Raw genomic sequence first — 19430 nt, 5'->3', positions numbered from 1 at the left:
ATATTTTTAAAGGGACACTCAACTTTTTATTTAAAAAAAAAACCTAACAGATTTTCAATGTTCAAGTTTCTGGTAAAGCATCTTTTAAATAAGTATGTCCCGACATTTTGAAAACTACAATTATTTTAAAAGCTATTTATAATGGCTCTTATGATCCCTATTGATATTTATAGGGTCTTTTTCAGTACGGGACAATGGACAGACCTGAAAACAACAGCACTAGATCAGGTAAGGCCTGTTTCTCCCATTCACACACATACTCCAAAAAAATCACACCTCTATTCTGTGGGAGTGGGAGGGGAACCCAGGTCTCTCTCCCCTCTGGATTGCAGCCCAGGGACCTTGTGTTAATCAGCTAAAGTCTGCTTCATACGATCCCCTGCTACTTCCCTGGGTTGCGTCCATCTATGCCTGTTTACAAGCATCTTTCACAGAGCTACTCTCTAATCCTGTCCCCCTAGAGATCTGTCTCCTTGAGCTGCTTCTTCCCTGTCTGCTGCTCCCCATTTCCTCAAGCTCTCAGCCTCTCTGGCAACCATGTATTCTGCCTAAATTGCAGACTTTTATCCAAGCTGATGCTAATTGGACATAGTTGTGGCTGGAGACATAACTGATCCACTTATCAAATCTTTCATGGCTATTACAGTGTGGAGTCTATACCACCATTGCAGATAGATTATGTTTTGGTGAACAGTGGTTCTACTCCAGGAAACAGGAAAGGTCATCTCTAAAGGGAATGTGGCATAACAGGAACCTTCCCTTGAATTGGAAGGCTACTAAACAGTTTGTACAATTGGTCCATCTACTGCTGCGTCAGCAACAGGAATCCTAAGCATGAATTTGAGATAATTAAATGTGAGGTCAACTTCATTTCATCATACATGGGATCACAGATAAAGACAACTCAAGTGTGGCAGAATTTTACACTACTACTGAGGGTGATGAAGGATGTCTGCTGGAAGCCACCACTGGGGTCAATGAGGACTGGTGTCTGAGTGGGGTCTGCGGTTGGAAGCTGGATGCGGTGAATTTTCCATCAGGATAAGCCTTAGCTTGAGCTCCCGTTCTTTTCTGGTGCAAGTCTTGAGGTTGAGGCAATGGGCGCGCTTTTGAGATACATGTCTCTCACCCAGACAATGAACACATTGAGAGTACCTATCACTGACCGGGATTGACTCACGGCCTGAAAGACAGCGTTTAAACCCCAGAGATCTGGGCATGCCTCTATCAGTACCATTCCCCCAGGTGAAGGAAGTGAAAACTAGACTACACTATAAGGGTGAACAGAATTTTACCGGTAACTAATAATAATTGATTTTTTAAAAAGAAATAAGTGGGGGAGAGGAGAGTAGCTATAGCTAACTCTATTGTATAACTATCCTAACACTAACTCTAAAAGGTAAACGTGAAGAAACTAAGGAGGTGCTGCCAAGGGCTCCATTTCAGGCCAAGGGCGGTGGAGAAGAAACTGAGGGCAGTTTGGCTGCTCAGTGCCACATAGCTGCTAGAGGGAGACACAAAATGGGGGGCGGGCATGTACGGGCCAAATGGGCACTGCGAAGAATCTCCGATCGCAGGTGCAGGGAGGCAGACTCACCTAAAGTGGAGCAACCTCAGGGATCCGATAAAACATATTTAAATTTCCCCTTACCATCCAGTTTCCAATGACCTAGTAGATAAAACTGTTAGAACTTTTAAATAGGGTATGACGATGATAATTAGTGGGAGCATGGAAACAAAGCTGGCTTGATTTCTTCCAAAATACAGAATTCCACCTCAAATTATGCCAGGCCCTGCTTTCAGTGGGAAAGAAGGTGATATATCATTTGGACTTAATCTATATCAGAGCTGCAACACTCTATACAAGTAACCTGTGTAGGGACTAAGGAGGCCTCTTATGTCCCCTGATTCCTCAGTGCAGATATATAACATCAGTCACAATTATAAATAAGAGTAAATAACTCACCTCACTTGTTAAATGTACATACTGGAGCATCTTCAATGTCAACAAAGTTTCATTGGAATCTTCATGGCGAAACTAGGAGTAAAAACACCAAAACATCTTAGACTCTCCATTCTGAAGAAAGAATTAATTCTATGTGAGATCTTTAAACAGCAGCAGATGTTTCATGAAAAATCTTTCCAAATTAACTATGATTCACACAAATATTCCTACATATAATTTCACTTCTCATTTTTTGTTATTCATTTACTTTTTCCATTTTCGTGCCAATTATATTTCTGTGTTTTTGCTTCTCTGAATATATTCTGTCAGGATTTTCACCATTTGATCTAGATTGAAGTGATCATTATCAAATATTTGTTCTCCGTGAAGGTACTTATAGTTTGTGATGAAGTCACTCCTTAACTTTCTCTTTGTTGAATAGATTGAGCTCCATGAGCCTATTGCTATAAAGCATATTTTCTAATCCTTTAATCATTCTCATAGTGGCACTCTGCACTCTCTCCAGTGTATCAAACGTCCTTCTTGAATTGTGGACACCAGAACTGGACACAGTATTCCAGTAGCAGTTGTACCAGTACCCAATACAGAGGCAAAATAACCTCTCTCCTCCTACTGAAGATTCCTGTTAAAGCATCCAAAGATCACATTAGCCTTTTTGGCCACAGTATCACATTGGAAGCTCATGTTCAGCATGGAGTGACCATATCTTTTTGGAACTCATCCAATCTTGATTTTAAAACTTCACCATGTCCCTCATAAGTTGTTTCAATGGTTAATTAACTTCCTTATTAAAATTTACCAATCTGAATTTATTTAGTTTCAATTTCCAGACATTAGGTCTTGTTATGTCTTTGTCTGGTAGACTAGAGAATCTTCTACTATCAGAAATCGTCTCCCAATTTTATAGGCTGATCAAATCACCACTTAAGCTGATTGCTACTCATTGCAGCCTTATTTGAGCTTCTTGCTCTGAAGAGTGGGAATAATAGTTGATATTATTTTTAGAGAAGAGAAGATTACATTATGTCTGGATTTTCCCTTATGCATTCACCTCCATTCAGAGTGTGGAGATTTTCTTTCTTCGTGTTGTTTTCTCTACTTAAAACATTTATAGTTTTGTTTGTTTTGGGTTTGCCCCCCTCCCAGTAGGCATATTTGATCTTGAATAATTTTAAATTGGTTTCTCATCCCTGGTAAAGTTTATAATAAGGACAGTTCCATTATACAGAACTATCTGGATTGCTTAGTTAACTAAGCTCATTTTAATACAGGCAAATGTCTTGGTAGTCCATCGATCCGATGATGACAAATCTGTGCAGATCATCTAGTGTTGGTCTCATGGTGTGTGCTTTGATGACTATACAAGCCAATTCTAGAAGTGCACATTTTGCTGCAGATGGTGCATGGGAAGTTCACGGCCAATGGGCTGTGCGCTGCTGGTGCTCTGTGACGTTGTTCGCGTGCCTCTTGTAGACACCGGCAGCGGTCTTCCTCAAAGGTGATGCAGGTATTTCTGACTGTTGCACACCACTGTGTTCTATCACTGGCGGCATCCTCAAGGTCCCTAGGTTTGATACTGCTGTACTGCAGCTTGGCTTTGATGGTGTCCTTGTAACGTTTCCGTGGATGACCTATATGCTGGATGCCCTAGGAGAGCTCACCATACAGAAGCTGGCAGGGGATTCTGTTGGCATCCATGTGGCTGACATGACCGGTCCAACGTAGCTGTGACTTCCTGATCATCATTTCGATGCTTGTCATCTGGGCTTTCTCGAGGATCTCAAGATCGGGAACTTTGTCTTGCCAGCGGATCTTCATGATGTTGCAGAGGCAGCGCATGTGGAATGCTTCGAGCTCCTTGATGTGATGCCTATATAGTGTCCATGTTTTGCACCCGTACAAAAGAGATGAAAGAACAACAGCTCTGTACACAAGGAGTTTTGTTGACATCCGGATTTTATGGTGGTTTAAAACTTTGACACGCAGACAGCCAAGTGCCTGGCTTGCTTTGGATATTCGTGCATTGATCTCATTATCCAGTGATCCATCACTGGATATGACACTACCCAGGTATTTAAAGTTCTCCACTACTTTAAGCTGAATACCATCAATGGAGATACTCGGGACAGAAGCATTTGATCCAGGTGCAGGTTGATGGAAAACTTCTGTCTTTCTGAGGCTGATAGTTAGTCTGAAAAGTTGTGAGGCCTCGGCAAACTTGTTGACAATGTGCTGAAGATCATTTTCAGTGTGAGCCATGAGGGAACAGTTATCGGCAAAGAGTGCCTCAAGATGGAGTTTCTGCACTGTCTTAGTCTTTGCATTCAGACGACGGAGGTCAAAAAGTGAACTATCGTGCCGGTATTTCAAATATATATCTCGATCCAGATCTTTCATTGCATGGTTGAAGACGCATGCAAAGAACAGGATAAATAAGACAGAAGCGAGAACACATCCTTGTTTCACGCCGTTGGTGATGTTGAAGGGGGCTGATGTGGCTCCATCAGACAATACTTCGCCTATCATGCTGTCATGAAAAAGGCATATAATCTGGACAAATTTTCTTGAGCAGCCAAGTAGTGTTGGAATAGTCCAAAGGGCTTCCCTGTTGACAGTATCAAATGCCTTTGTCAGATCTTTGAAGACAGCATACAGGTGCATGTTCTGTTCAATGCACTTCTCTTGCATTTGTTTGACAGCAAACATCATGTCGACTGTGCTCCGGCCAGGTCGAAAACCCACATTGACTTTCAGGTAGATTTGCCTCGGAAATATGGGCTATTAGGTGGTTCAAGATGATGCGGGGGATGATCTTCCCTCCAACAGAGAGGAGGGATATGTCTCTATAGTTTCCACATTCTGCTTTGCTGCCTTTGTTCTTGAAAAGAGAGACAATAGTAGCATTGTGGAGGTCCTATGGTATGTTTTCATCCTCCCAGTTGCTGATGATCACGCTGTGGAACGCTGCTAGTGCTGCTGGACCTGCTGCTTTGTATATCTCTGCTGGTATCCCATCTTTTCCAGGAGCTTTTCCTGAACTCATCTGGCTAACAGCTTTCCTAATCTCATCAATAGTAGGCGGAGAGTCAAGATCTGTCAGAGCAGGTTGTTGTGGAATTTCACTGAGGACATTATTATTCACGGTTGATGGTCTATTGAGAAGGTTGCTGAAGTGTTCTCGCCATCTTTCGTTGATGCCTTCTTTATCTTTAATCAGCGCTGTGTTGTCTGATGAGAGCAGTGGGGAGGTCCTTAGTTTAGAAGGTCCATAGACAGTCTTAACAGCACTGAATAACATCTTTGAGTTGTGGGTCTCAGCACAGTGCTCAATTTCTTTGGCTTTGCTCTCTCACCAGTTGACTTGTATCGGACGGAGGTCTTTCTGTGTTTTGCTCTGAAGGTACTTGAAATGGTCCTGTTCAGAGACTGAGGATAGATCATTCTGCCATTCGATAAAGGCTTTTCTATTCACTTCCAGTGCTGAGCATATTTCTTCTTGGTTTTCATCAAACCAATCCTGACGTGTTCTTTTCTTTGGTCAAAGAGATGTTATTGCTGTGTCAGTCACTATCTGCTTGAACTGGTCCCACTTTTCGATTACAGTACAGATCAGTTGTCCGTGGGATGTCAGTTTGTCATCAAGACTCATCTGGAAATTGTTGAAACACTGAGCATCCTTCAGTTTGGCTATGTTGAAAGCAGGTCGCACATGCTTAGGGTGTTTGTGCCAAGGGGGAGCGATGTAAAGTTGAAGAGACGTCCTGACTAATCTGTAGTCTGTCTAGCACTCTGAGCCTCGCATTACTCTGGTGATCAGTACGTCTCGGATGTCTCGCCTTCAGACAATGGCATAATCTATCAGATGCCACTGTTTGGACCTAGGGTGCATCCACGTCGTTTTGTATTTGTCCGCTTGTCGGAACAGAGTGTTGGTAATGGTCAGTTTATAATAAGAACAGTTCCGTTATACAGAACTATCTGGATCGCTAAGTTAACTAAGCTCATTTTAATACAGGAAAATGTAAGGACACACATTTAGGGTCTAGCTACACTACAGAGTTTAAAGGTGTCTGAGCTCCCATATATGCAACTATGTGCTTACCAAACCCTCCTCTGAGTATCCACACTGCAGAGTTATATATGGCCCATAGCAATGTAGCTATATCCACACTGGCATTGCAGTGACACATTTGGCACAAGCATTTCTGGAGGTTTATCTGGGGCTTTTTAATACCTCTCTAGCTGGATTCAGAGTAGCAGCCGTGTTAGTCTGTATCTGCAAAAAGAACAGGAGTACTTGTGGCACCTTAGAGGCTAACAAATTTATTTGAGCATAAGCTTTCGTGGGTACAGCCCACTTCTTCGGATGCATCTGAAGAAGTGGGCTGTAGCCCACGAAAGCTTATGCTCAAATAAATTTGTTAGTCTCTAAGGTGCCACAAGTACTCCTACTCTAGCTGGAGTCACTCTAGGGATTGTTTTACTTTGTATTGCTGAATATGTCTGTTCTTCAAGCCCCTGTGCAGGAGCATTTTTACCCTGTCAGCGCATTTAGCTGAAGTATTTCCAGCTTCACATTTATGGCTATGTCTACAACAAGGATTGGCAACCTCTGGTACGCAGCCCACCAGGGTAAGACCCCTGGCAGGCCGGGCTGGTTTTTTTACTTGCCGTGTCCTCTGGTTCAGCCGATCACGGCTCTCACTGGCTGCGGTTCGCCACTCCAGGCCAATGAGGGCAGCGGGAAGCGGTGGCCAGCACATGGGAGCAGTGAACCGCGGTCTGTGGGAGCCACGATCTGCCGAACCTGTGGATGCGGCAGGTAAACAAACTGGACCAGCCCACCAGGATGCTTACCCTGGCGAGCTGCATGCCAAAGGTTGCTGATCCTTGGTCTACAATGTGAGCTACTGGTGTGATTCCCCACCCCTGCCTGTATATATATATATATCACCTAAACTTGTAGTAATATCAGAGTATAGGCTTGGCTAGTTCCTTTTTTTTAGGTATTCATATCTCACTATTTAATTAGAGATAGGAGTACAGTAACTTCTCACTTAACGTTGTAGTTATGTTCCTGAAAAATGCGACTTTAAGCAAAACGACATTAAGCGAATCCAATTTCCCCGTAAGAATTAATGTAAATGAGGGGGTTAGGTTCCCAGGAAATTTTGTCACTAGACAAAAGACTATATATATATATATACACACATACACATACATACATCACACACACACAGTATAAGTTTTAAACAAACAATGTAATACTGGTATACAGTGATGATGATTGTGAAGCTTCGCTGAGGTGGAGGAGTCAGAGGGTGGGATATTTCCCTTACTGCTAAATGATGAACTAGCAATTGGCTAAGCCCTCAAGGGTTAACTCTCTCACTCTACAAGGCAGCAGGAATGAAGGGAGATATGCACATTTCCCCTTTAAGTACACTGCCTTGTTAATTAGATCAGCCTGCTGAGACCTCAGCTGCTGCAAGCTTCCTCTGTCCTGAACCCTGGTGTGACCCCCCTGCTCTATGGAAGATGGGCTAAGCGGGGTGCAGGAGCTGGGGGGAGGGAGCACCTTGACATTAGCCCCCCTCTTTCTTCCCTGCCCCCCCTCACAGCAAGCCAGAGTCTCGGAGAGCAGCTCCAAGGCAGAGGACAGGAGCAGCACATGGCAGTGGGGGGAGGGATGCAGCTGTTGCACAGGGAACTTCGGGGAGCGGGAAGCTGACAGGGGGAGCTGATAGCGGGGCTGCCGGTCCACCCTGGTTCTAAGCCCACACCAGCTAGCTGCAACGGGATGCCCTTCCTGCAAGCAGTACACAAAGCAGGCGGCTGCCAAAGATGTTAGAAGGGAGCATTAAACAACTTTAAACGAGCATGTTCCTTAATTGATCAGCAACAAAACAACGTTAACTGGGACGACTTTAAGTGAGGAATTACTGTAGTTAAGTAAATAAAATATGAAAGGCAGAAGGTGATCTTATTATTTCTCTCTTGCAGCTCAATATATTCCCAATATAAAATAATAACTTTTCTAGAAGTTTTCAAATCATCCAGATTATACAGTAGGGTGACATGGCTAATTATTTCTAAGCAAGGAATTGGTATAATAACTGCTGCTGCACAGAAATATTTTTGAATCAGTCACAACAATGAAATTACATCGCCTATTTTAAAAATATCTAATAATTTCTAGGAAATTAAGGGTTTCAGAGTAGCAGCCATGTTAGTCTGTATCCGCAAAAAGAACAAGAGTACTTGTGGCACCTTAGAGACTAACAAATTTATTTGAGCATAAGCTTTCATGAGATTCAATCCGTGTAATGACTCAGCCATTCCCAGTTTCTATTCATGCCTAAATTAATGGTATCTAGTTTGTATATTAATTCAAGTTCAGCGGTTCTATGTATCTGATGAAGTGGGCTGTAGCCCACGAAAGCTTATGCTCAAATATATTTGTTAGTCTCTGAGGTGCCACAAGTACTCCTGTTCTTTTTGTAGAAAATTAAGAACTCACAGTTTAGCTACTATAATTCCCGATTTGAGCATCAAGCCTTTTATCATCTATTATTTCTTAAGGCTGCGAGTCTGTCACAGAGGTCATGCAAGTCACGGATTCCGTGACTCTCTGGGACCTCCATGACTTCTGCAGCCAGCAAGTGCAACTGATCCGGTGGCCACCTGAGTAGCTCCAGCAGACCTCGGGCCAGCTATACCACACCCCCACCAGCAACAGTGGTGGTCCTGGGCCATCTCATCCCAGCAGCAGCTGCTGCGGTCCCAAGCCGGCAGGGCTGCTTTCTGCCAGCCACGGCTGCTGCAGTCCCGGGCCGTTGGGGCCACCCCACGTTAGCAGCAGCTACCACAGTCCTGGGTCAATGGGGCTGTCTCCTGCCAGCAGCGACTCACGTGGTCCGGGACTGGCAGGGCTTCCCCCAGCCAGAAGAGGCTGCCACTGTCCTAGGCCACCCTTCTCCCCCTGAGCACCAGCAGGCACCATGGAGCCCCTACCCTGAGCACCAGTAGGTGCCCACAGCCCCTTCCCTGAGCAGTAGTGGGTGCCCCGGAGACACCCCCTCTGCACGAACAGGTGCCCCCGAGACCTCCCCAGCACCAGTGGGTGCCCCAAAAACCCCTCCAGAGCAGCAACTGTGCCCCTGTAGTCCCCCAGAACACCAAAGATTTAGGGGTATTTATAGTACAAGTCATGGATAGGTCACGGGGACATGAATTTTTGTTTATTGCTCATGATCTATTTATGACTTTTACTAAAAATACCCATGGCTAAATCTTAGCATTATTTATTATCTAATAATAAATTATAAATTTGAGCAAAATATGTATTAGAACATAAGAACATCCATACTATGTCAGATCAATAGTCTATCTAGCTACTATCCTGTTTTCCAACAGCGGCCAGTGCCAAGTACTCCAAGAGGAAATGAACAGAACAGGGAATCATCAAGTGATTCATCCCATCATTCATTCCCATCTTCTGGCAAACAGAGGTTAGGAAAACCATCCCTGCCCATCCTGGTTAACAGCCATTGGTGGACCTATCCTCCATTAATTTATCTAGTTCCTTTTTAAACCTGGTTATAGTCTTTGCCAGAGGATGTTATGAAGGCCAAGAGTTCCACAGATTGATTGTGCATTCTGTAAAGAAATATTTCCTTTTGTTTGTTTTAAATCTGCTTCCTGTTAATTTAATTTGGTGACTCTAGTTCTTTTGTTAAGAGAAGGAATAAATAACACTTCCTTATTTACAATCTCCATACCAGTCATGATTTTATAGACCTCTATCATAACCCCCCTTAGTCATCTCTTTTCAAAGCTGAAAAGTCTCATTCGTATTAATCTGTCCTCATATGGAAGCTGTTCCATACCCCTCAGGTTCAAGCTCCAGGTTTGAGGCAACCTTCTTTAAGAGCTCTTGATGAGCCTTGGCATCATCCTTTGGGACTGGGTGAGAGGGCTCCGTAATAGCCTTGTCAGGAGAGGATGAAGAGGTGGTGAGTACTGGCATGTCTGCCACCTGTGTCGCCTCCTCCACTCTAGAGTCACATCTAGGACATTAGACCATCACCGACTGCTTGTCCAATGCCCCTGAAATTGATCTACGCCCCTGCAAGGGCTATGGAAACCCCCAGGGATTCCCGAGGTGCCAGGAGCAGGCCACTAGCCCTGAGGCCATACTGCACTGGGATGTGCTGTGGCAAAAGATAGTGCCCCCAATGGGTGGCCCTGACTCACTGATAGGGAATCCTCCTCACTGTTGGAGCCTGAGGAGGAAGGTCCACATCTGGGGGAACGGGACAGTGCCGAGGCCATCTGCTATCCCATTCCTGTTGGTGCCAAACCCAGAGCTCCGCTGAGGATCTGCACAAGGGCGATGACCCTCGGTGCCATGACTCCAGTGACTGGTGGTGCCGTTCGTATAGATTGGTGACGGTAATCCAGCAATCTATCCCTTATGCTTAGCAAGTGGTCTGCTGAGCGGGAGCAGAAACGGTAGTGAGTAGGCCATCGCATCAGGGATCATGGGCACATTGCCAGAGAACCGTACTGGTGTTCCAGCAACTTGTAACAGGGTCCTTGGACCAGCGGCTCGAATCGCCAGAGCAGTGCTGTACACTGGGAGAGCAGCTCGGGCATCACTAGCACCGGGGCCAAGAGGACAGGTGCCACAACTCTGTAGGTCTGCGCCATTCCACTGGTGATCACCTCCTCGACCAGCGGAGCACTGCCTGGAGTCTGAGGATTGACGCCAGGGACTCTGATGAGCGGGCTGACCTGTAAGCGGTGAGGAGCTGCGCTGCACCGATGGGGCCATTGGAAGGATCCCAAGGCAGGTTTTCCCCTGGAACGGGACACCTCTGTGGCCAGCGCGGCCAGCACCGGTAGGGACAGAATGTCCTCTGAGACCTGAAAGGCCTCCGGTGTGGACAACACTGCCAGGTGTCAAATGCCTTTGCCACTTCCTGGGGTGGTGGGTGAGTCCTGGAGTGGGCTAGCTTGCTCAGCAGGAGCTGGGGCCCGACCTCCATCCAGAGGTAAAGAGTTGCCCCTCACAGATCTTTGACCTCCTCTGGCCCTCTCCTTCCCTTTATGGGACACAGGAGAATGTCCCCTTCTGGCCTTTCTTTGCTTTCTAACTGGTACTGGGGACAGGGATCGACGCCGGTCCGCAGTCGTCACCAGCGGCGTGCTCCGCACAGAAACCATGGTGCTAGGAGCACAGTCTGATCTGGATGGCTCTGGTGCTCTTTTTTGGTCCGAGGTTTAAAGCTTTTACAAATGCAATACTTGTTGCTAACATGGGTTTCCCCTAAGCACTTCAAACAACTGCTATGGACGGTCACTGACTGGCATAGGTTTTCTGCAAGTCACAGGGACTGAAGCCCAAGGATGTGGGCATGCCCCGTCCCGTAGGCTAAGTCCCATTAGGGACTACAAACTAACACTTAACTACACTAAGGGAACTAACATCTCACAACTTTTCAACAACTAGATACAGCAAAGTTAACAATGAGCAGTTGAGGGGAGTAAGCTTGCTCAGGCAAGTATACGTTCCAGCACCGACACTGACAGTAAGAAGGAACTGAGAGTGGAGGGAGCTGGCATTGTCCCTTATGCTGCGGCATACACACACCATTCCAGAGGGCGCCAGAGCCGGTCCCCTACAGATACCACCGAGGAGAAAACTTCCAGCACCGGTGCATGTGGCGAGCACACACACTTGCAATGGAATAGACATGAGCAAGCACTCAAAGAAGAATGTTAAATAGCATAGGGACAACAAATGACCCCTGCAGGACCCCACTATAAACACACTCACTCAGTGATGATTTCCTGTTACAATTACATTTTAAGAACTAACCATTTAGCCAACTTTTAATCTTTTTAATGTGTGCCATGTTAAGTTTGTATCATTCTAGTTTTTTAACTGAAATGTTGTGCAGTATCAAGCCAAATGCTTTAAAGAAGTCTATTACATGAACACTATTACTTTATCAGCCCAACTCGTTATCTCGTGAAAAAAGATAACAGCTTAGTCTGACAGAATCTATTCTCCAATAAACCCATGTTAATTGGCATTAATTATATTACCCTCCTCTACCTCTTTATTAATCTAGTCCTGTACCAGTCAGTCCACTACGTTTCCCGGATCTATGTCAGTGTGACAGGCCTATTATTAAGGCTAAGATTTTGTCACAGATATTCTTAGTAAAAGTCACGGACAGGTCATGGGCAAAAAAGAAAAATTCAAGAAACCATGACCTGTCCGTGACTTTTACAAAAAATATCCATGACAAAATGGGGATCTGTGGGTCGCCACACTGCCTGAAGCAGGGAAGCTGGGACCTGGGTGGGGATGCTCCTCTGCCTGGCCATGGCAGTGACAGGGAGCCTGGGAGTTCTCCCACCGTCCTCGGTGACTGGGAGCTCTGGGGGTTCCCCTGGAAACTTTGAGTTCCAGGGGCCACCACAGGTGGCAGGGGTACCCCACAGGTCCCTGCCCCTCTGGGTGGCAGGTGACCCTGCAGCTCCCTGTGTGTGCAGGCGGCAGGGGCCCCTGAAGCTCCTGGCCTCTGTGGGTGGTGGGGAACCTTGCAGCTCCCAGCCTCCACAGGCAGGGGACCCTGCAGCTCCTGATCACTGCAGGCATAAGTCATGGAGGTCACTGGAAGTCACAAATTCTATGACTTCTGTGACCTCTGTCACTAAATCATAGCCTTATAACTAATTGAGTCATCCCATTTACCCTTCTTAAGTATTGGCACAACATAAACTTTCTTCCAGTCTTCTGGAACTTCCCCAGTGTTCTCAGATTTATAAAAAATCAGCATCGGTGTTTCAGCAAATCTGTCAGCCAGCTCTCTTAAAATTGTTTGACACGAGTTACTTGGACCTGCTGATTTTAAAATGTCCAACCTTCATCAATTGAAGGGCATATATATTTCTAGCCAATGACTAAGGAAAATAATTCACATCCTAATCTTTACATCAAACCTCAACATTTCATACAAATATTTTACTGGGAGATTTAAGTGCAGAAGGATCACTACTAAAATAGCTTGTAAGTCTGACATTATAATTAGAACAAACACTATCATTTGATTACTTACCTTTGCTTTGTCTGCAACAAAATAACACTCTAAATATCTGGTAGATGTGTACAAAGTGTTTAGTTCACCTTTCTGGAAGTAAAGACACGTAAAACAGGATTATGTACAGTAAATTGAGGTGTTTAAATGCATGTAGAATCACACAAATATAACCCTGGACCATACCCTCCTGTATTATGTCACTCACCCAAGGGGAAAATCTTACAGAATTATAATTCTTAGACAGGATAACAAGCCTAGAGGATAGGGTGAAGTGAGGTATATCTTGACTTTAGTAAGGCTTTTGAGAGTGCTTCACATGACCTTCTCATAAACAAACTGGGGAAATACAACCTAAATGGAGCTACTATAAACTGACTACATAACTGGTGAGAAAACCATTCCCAGAGAGTAGTTATCAGTAATTCAGTTTAGATAAGTGCATAGAGAGCACACTTATAAAATTTGTGGACAATACCAAGCTGCGAAGCATTGCAAGTTCTTTGGAGGATAGGATTAAAATACAGAATGATCTGGACAAACTGGAGAAATGGTCTTAAGGAAACAGGATTAAATTCAACAAGAAAAAAAGCAAAGTACTCCACTTAGGAAAGAACCATCAGTTGCACACAAACAAAATGGAAAATGAGTGCCTGGGAAGGAGTACTATAGAAAAGTACCTGGGGGTTGTGACAGGATCCCCATGGTGCAGCCTTGAACCGTGGGACCACTGTGCTCCCTGAACTCTCTCCAGCCTGGGCTGTCTCTCACAATGCCTCGCTAGTGATCAGCAGCAACCCCCTCCAGGTGCTGTTATCACTCAGCACAACCGCATGTCGAGCCCAACACCCAAATAAATTCCATGAATACTCTCAGAGCCACTCATGAATCACACAGAGAAAGGCACCAGCCCAATCCTGCCCCCACAGCCCCCAACACTGTATCTCAGGAATATATCATCTTGCACTGCTCAAGACAAGCAATGCAGATTTATTAACTGGTTCACTACTTCTTCAATGGAAAGTGGATATTCACCAGCCTTTGCAAAACCTGAACAGATTTGCCACACACCTCATACAAAGTCACTGGTAAAAATAAACAGTAAAACAAATTTATTGACTACAAAAGATAGATTTTAAGTGATAGGCAAAAAGTCAGAGTTAGTTACCAAGATAAAATAAAATATAAGCACGCAGTCTAAACTCTCAATCTTATTAGACTGGGCAACATCTAGATTAAGCAAGTTTTCTCACCCCACTGGATATTTCACCTATAGTGTACAGATTTCACCTTTGAAAAATCTGGGCCAGTTCCGTCAGTTGGAATCTTCGGAGTATCCTTGTTGCTTGCAGCATACATAGGTGCAGCTTCCATCCAGGACATGTCACACGACCCATTGTCTACATCCAAGCCCTAAGACACAACCAAATTTGCTCCAATCCCTCAGACAGAGACAAACACCTACAAGATCTTTATCAAGCATTCTTAAAAGTACAATAACTACCTGAGGAAGTAAGGAAACAGATTGACACAGCGAGACAGGTACTCAGAAGTCACCTACTACAAGACAGGCCCAACAGGGAAAATAACAGAACACCACCTGCCATCACAAACAGCTCCCAGCTAAAACCTCTCCAGCACATCATCAAGGATCTACAACCTATCCTGGAAAACGATCTCTCACTCTCACAAACCTTGGGAAGCAGGCTAGTCCTTGCTTACAGACAGCCCCCCAACCTGAAGCAAATACTCACCATCAACTACACACCACACCACAGAAACACTAACTCAGGAACCAATCCCTGTTACAAACCTCATTGCCTACTCTGCCTCTATATCTACTCTAGTGACACCATCAGAGGACCCAACCAAATCAGCCACACCATCAGGTGGCTCATTCACTTGCACATCTACTAATGTTATATATGCCATCATGTGCCAGCAATGCCCCTCTGCCATGTACATTGGCCAAACCAGACAGTCTCTACGTAAAAGAATAAATGGACACAAATCAAACATCAGGAATGGTAACATACAAAAGCCAGTAGGAGAACACTTCAATTTCCTGGACATTCTATAACAGATTTAAAAGTAGCCATACTTGAACAAAAAAGCTTTAGAAACAGACTACAAAAAGAAACTGCAGAACTAAAATTCATTTGCATATTTAACACCATTAATGTGGGCTTAAATAGGGACTGAGAATGGCTGGCTCACTACAAAAGCCGCTTTGCCTCTCTTGGAATTGACACCACCTCATCAATTATTGGGAGTAGACTACATCCACCTTGATCAAATTGTCCCTGTCAACATTGATTCTCCACTTGTGATGTAACTCCCTTCTCTTCATGTGTCAGTATAATAATGCCTGCTTCTGTAATTTTCACTCTATGCATCTGAAGAAGTGGGTTTTTTACCCACGAAAGCTTATGCCCAAATAAATCTGTTAGTCTTTAAGGTGCCACTGGACTCCCCGTTGTTTTTTGTGGATACAGACTTAACCCAGCTACCCCAGTACTAGATATGAGAGCATATTTTGGAGCAATTCTCTGATGCAATCCTGAGAGATTTTTTTCCTGCCACCTTACTTTCTGGCAGGGAAGCAACCAGCCATTGCAGACCTGCTCTCAATTACTCAATCCCATCTCATATTCTAGATAGTTATCTGGGATGTTCTAAACTTATTGGTTATGTCTGTGTGTGATTCAACCGAATAAATTGTAGTTTTAGATAAGGGCACACTTATTTGTATTGATTTTCATCAGCCAGAAGTGCTGTGTTCCCATTGATTTATTCCTAGCACTGCCTGGAGTGAAATAGTTAAGTTACCACTGCTTTTGGTTCTGAAAACTTTTGGTTGGGTAACACCACAGGGATCAGTACTGGGTCTGGTTCTGTTCAATATCTTCATCAATGATTTAGATAATGACATAAAGAGTACACTTATAAAGTTAGTGGATGATACCAAGATGGGAGGGGCTGTAAGTGTCATGGATGATAGTATTAAAATTCAAAATGACCTGGACAAACTGGAGAAATGGTCTGAAGGAAATAGGATACAAATTTTCTTAAGGAAAAATGCCAAGTAGTCCAATTAGGAAGGAACAATCAGTTGCATACACACAAAATGGGAAATGACTGCCTAGGAAGCAGTACTGCAGAAAGGGATGTGGGAGTCATAGTAGATCACAAGCTAAATATGAATGAATAGATCAATACTGTTGCAACCCGCCCCCCAACTATTATGGAATGTATTAGCAAGAGTGTTGTAAGTAATATATGAGAAGTAATTCTTCTACTCAACTGGAGTATTATGTTAATTTCTGCGTGCCACATTTCAGGAGGGTTGTGGACAAACTGAAGAAAGTCCAGAAAACAACAACAAAAAGGATAAAAGGTCTTGAAAACATGACTTATGAAGGAAGATTGAAAAAAACTGGGTTTGTTTAGTCTGGAGAAGAGAAGACTGAGAAGGAACATAACAGTTTTCAAGTATATAAAATGTTGTTACAAAGAAAAGGGAGAAAAAATTTTCTCCTTAACCTCCGATGATAGAACAAGAAGCAATGGGCATTTATATTGCAGCAAGGGAGGTTTACATTGGACATTATGTTGTTCCTGTTAGGGTGGTGTAGCAGGGTGCTGGTGCAAAAGCACCTAATTAGCCCCTGCCCAGTCAGCTCCATTCAGGGGAAGCAGATCTGGGCTGATGGAAAAGGCCTGATGCTGGCCTGAGGACTGGCAACACCTGCTGGCCTGACAAGCCACAGGCTGGGATGGAGCCAGAAGGTGGGGGGCAGCCAAGGAGAAGTCAGTCAGAGAGGGAACTGGAGGCATCTTAGCTGAAGACTGACTTCCTGTAAAGGAGGTGACTAATCCTGCAAGACTTGTATATAGATAGACACTGGTGGTGGGAGAACCTTATATAAATAAAGACACGGGCGTTTCACAACCCTGAAGCCTCTCTGAGCCTTACTGGGGGCAGCAAGCGGGCCTAGGAAGAGGGGCAGGATGTGAACCCTGTTACAGGTGGTTAAGCACAGGTTAAACTAGAGAGATTGTAGAATCTCCATCATTGGAGATTTTCAAGAGCAGCCTTGACAAGCACCTGTCAGGAATGCTCTAGATATTACTTAATCCTGCCATAAATTCAGGGGACTGGTCTAGATGATCTCTCAAGGTGCCTTCCTGTCCTATGAGTCTATCATTCTCCAGAATACTATTTTCTTGGCATCAACATTCTGAATTTGAAAAGAATTACATGAAGCTGACAGTGCTAGATAAGTACTACTATAAAAGTATAATCATTTTCCTTTGCTAATAGGCTTCTGTAGAGCAGTGGTTCTTTATGTTTTTCCACTGGAAAATAAAAAGTTTTCTGGGTCCATTCAAAAGCACCTGGTGGTCTGGATTTGGCCTGTTGTCTGCCTATTGACTACCTCTGTTCCACATAATATCCATTTACTTTATGTGAACTCATATAAAACACTTACATCTACTACAAGCTGTCTCTCCATTTGAACCTTAGATATTTGATGTTCTCTGTCTTTAGCTGCTTGATCTTCCATATCTTCATCAGTTACTCCACATCGATCAGGCGAGTCTTCATCAACTGCCATTCGATAAATAACATGTTGAAACGTAGAGGAAGATTTAACAGGTTCAATTTCATAGTTTAAATCGTAAATCACGAAATAGCCCCTGAGAATTGCAAAATTGAAGTGTAATTTAGCGATCTGGGAAAACTAAAAAAACTCTACAAAAATATTAGAACTAGTCAGAAATTTTCCATCTGAATTATTTTTGATGTATAACGCAGTTTTTGCAGAACTTTTACTGAAATTTCCTCCCTTGCCTCCTGAAAGGAAGGTGCTATTGAGGGAAAAACATTTCCAATTTACAATTGAATAGAAATGTTCTTGGTAACTCAGCCACCTTTGAGAGGCACAATTAAGAGACTGAAGAGCCCTGAATGGGCATCAAGCCACACATCACTCATCACCGCAGTATCTACTGTTTTATAAGCCACAGATCAGTCATCGCTGCACTACATACTATTTTACAGTCTATAAAATAAAATACAAAATTAAGATTAGAGGCTTGTGATTCTAGCCCTATGTCGTAACAACAGATGACCCTTAACAACAGATTAGCATAAAATGGGTCAGAAACCTCCAGATCAAGGCCCATCAGAGTAATCCGCTGGCAGGCCATGAGACACTTTGCTTACGTTGACCGTCTATAGGCACAGCCCCCTGCAGCTCCCAGTGGCCGCGGTTCGCCGTTCCTGGTCAATGGGAGAAGCGGCCATCAGGTCCCTGTAGCCCACGTCACTTCCCACAACTCCCATTGGCCAGGAATGGCAAATCGGAGTCACTTAGAGCTACAGGGAGCTGGGTCGTATTGACCCCTGGCATAAAATCTGCATTAGGAAAAGGTAAAAGGCCTCTAAACAGTTATTCTGTTATGTTAAATCTAGCTTTCTGATTCAAAAGAAAAAATGCATTATGTTTGCAATCTAGCATACTGAGGAGTCTACATTACCAGAGTCCAGAGCAAGTGCTCAGAACTGCAACAGATTCTGGGACATCTTCCACATATCCAGAGTAGTAGCAATCATCCTGCAAGATCCAAAAGCATGTTTTTCTTTTCTATCATTAATTTTAGTCAAACAGAATAACAGATACTAGTTACACAAAATTAAATATACACAATGCAAAGGCTAAATTTATTTGCATCTGGTCTCAAAATGGGGTTCTAATATGAAAAAGGAGTGATGAATGACATCTTTTCACTCAGCAGATCTGTTTTCCTGTGTACTCAGATCTACTGACTTTAGTATCAAAACCAAGTTTTACTGCTTTTCACTCATGTCAATAGTGCAGAGATAATGCAGCAGGGGGGACACTCCCTGTGGTGAGGAGTGTGCTTCAAAGAGAGGTTCTCAAATATTACACTTTTTTCACAATTAATTCCTAATACCTTACTATTTGCACTTCTGCTACCTTACTCTCAACAACTAGTTGAAGATGTATGAACATAAAAGGAGACTTACTGGAAATGACATGGATTTTTCTAATACAGTTATGACCAGGGAAGCTGAAGGAAGAGGGATGAATCAGACTTAATATAACAGCCAAACTATATAACCTTGCTTCGCCTGCTTCTTAGAATCACAGATTTATGGAAGATTAAGGTTAAAAGAGACCTCAGTAGCTCATCTAGTCCAAACCCCTGCTCACAGCAGGATCAACGCCAACTAAACCATCCCAGCCAGGGCTTGGCAGAATACAACCACCACACCCTAGCAATTTGATTTTAAAGCAAAAATATTTTGCAGCTATTCAGGGAAG

At 43.8% G+C, this 19430-nt stretch overlaps 1 protein-coding gene across 1 annotated transcript in view; it reads right to left on the bottom strand.

The window, feature by feature from the left end:
• LOC127039436 (disintegrin and metalloproteinase domain-containing protein 20-like) overlaps window positions 1-19430 on the bottom strand; it is a 143933-nt gene that overhangs the window by 106065 nt on the left and 18438 nt on the right. Inside the window, exons 5-8 of the mRNA XM_050933226.1 lie at window positions 18622-18698; window positions 17571-17778; window positions 13099-13170; window positions 1967-2038 (exon numbers count right to left, since the gene is read on the bottom strand). Of these exons, the coding sequence (XP_050789183.1) occupies window positions 1967-2038; window positions 13099-13170; window positions 17571-17778; window positions 18622-18698 (429 nt within the window). The remainder of the gene's footprint in view (window positions 1-1966; window positions 2039-13098; window positions 13171-17570; window positions 17779-18621; window positions 18699-19430) is intronic.

Source organism: Gopherus flavomarginatus, chromosome 1, assembly GCF_025201925.1.
Source record: "Gopherus flavomarginatus isolate rGopFla2 chromosome 1, rGopFla2.mat.asm, whole genome shotgun sequence".
NCBI lineage: Eukaryota > Metazoa > Chordata > Testudines > Testudinidae > Gopherus > Gopherus flavomarginatus.
This window is presented reverse-complemented; position numbering and strand designations above follow the sequence as displayed.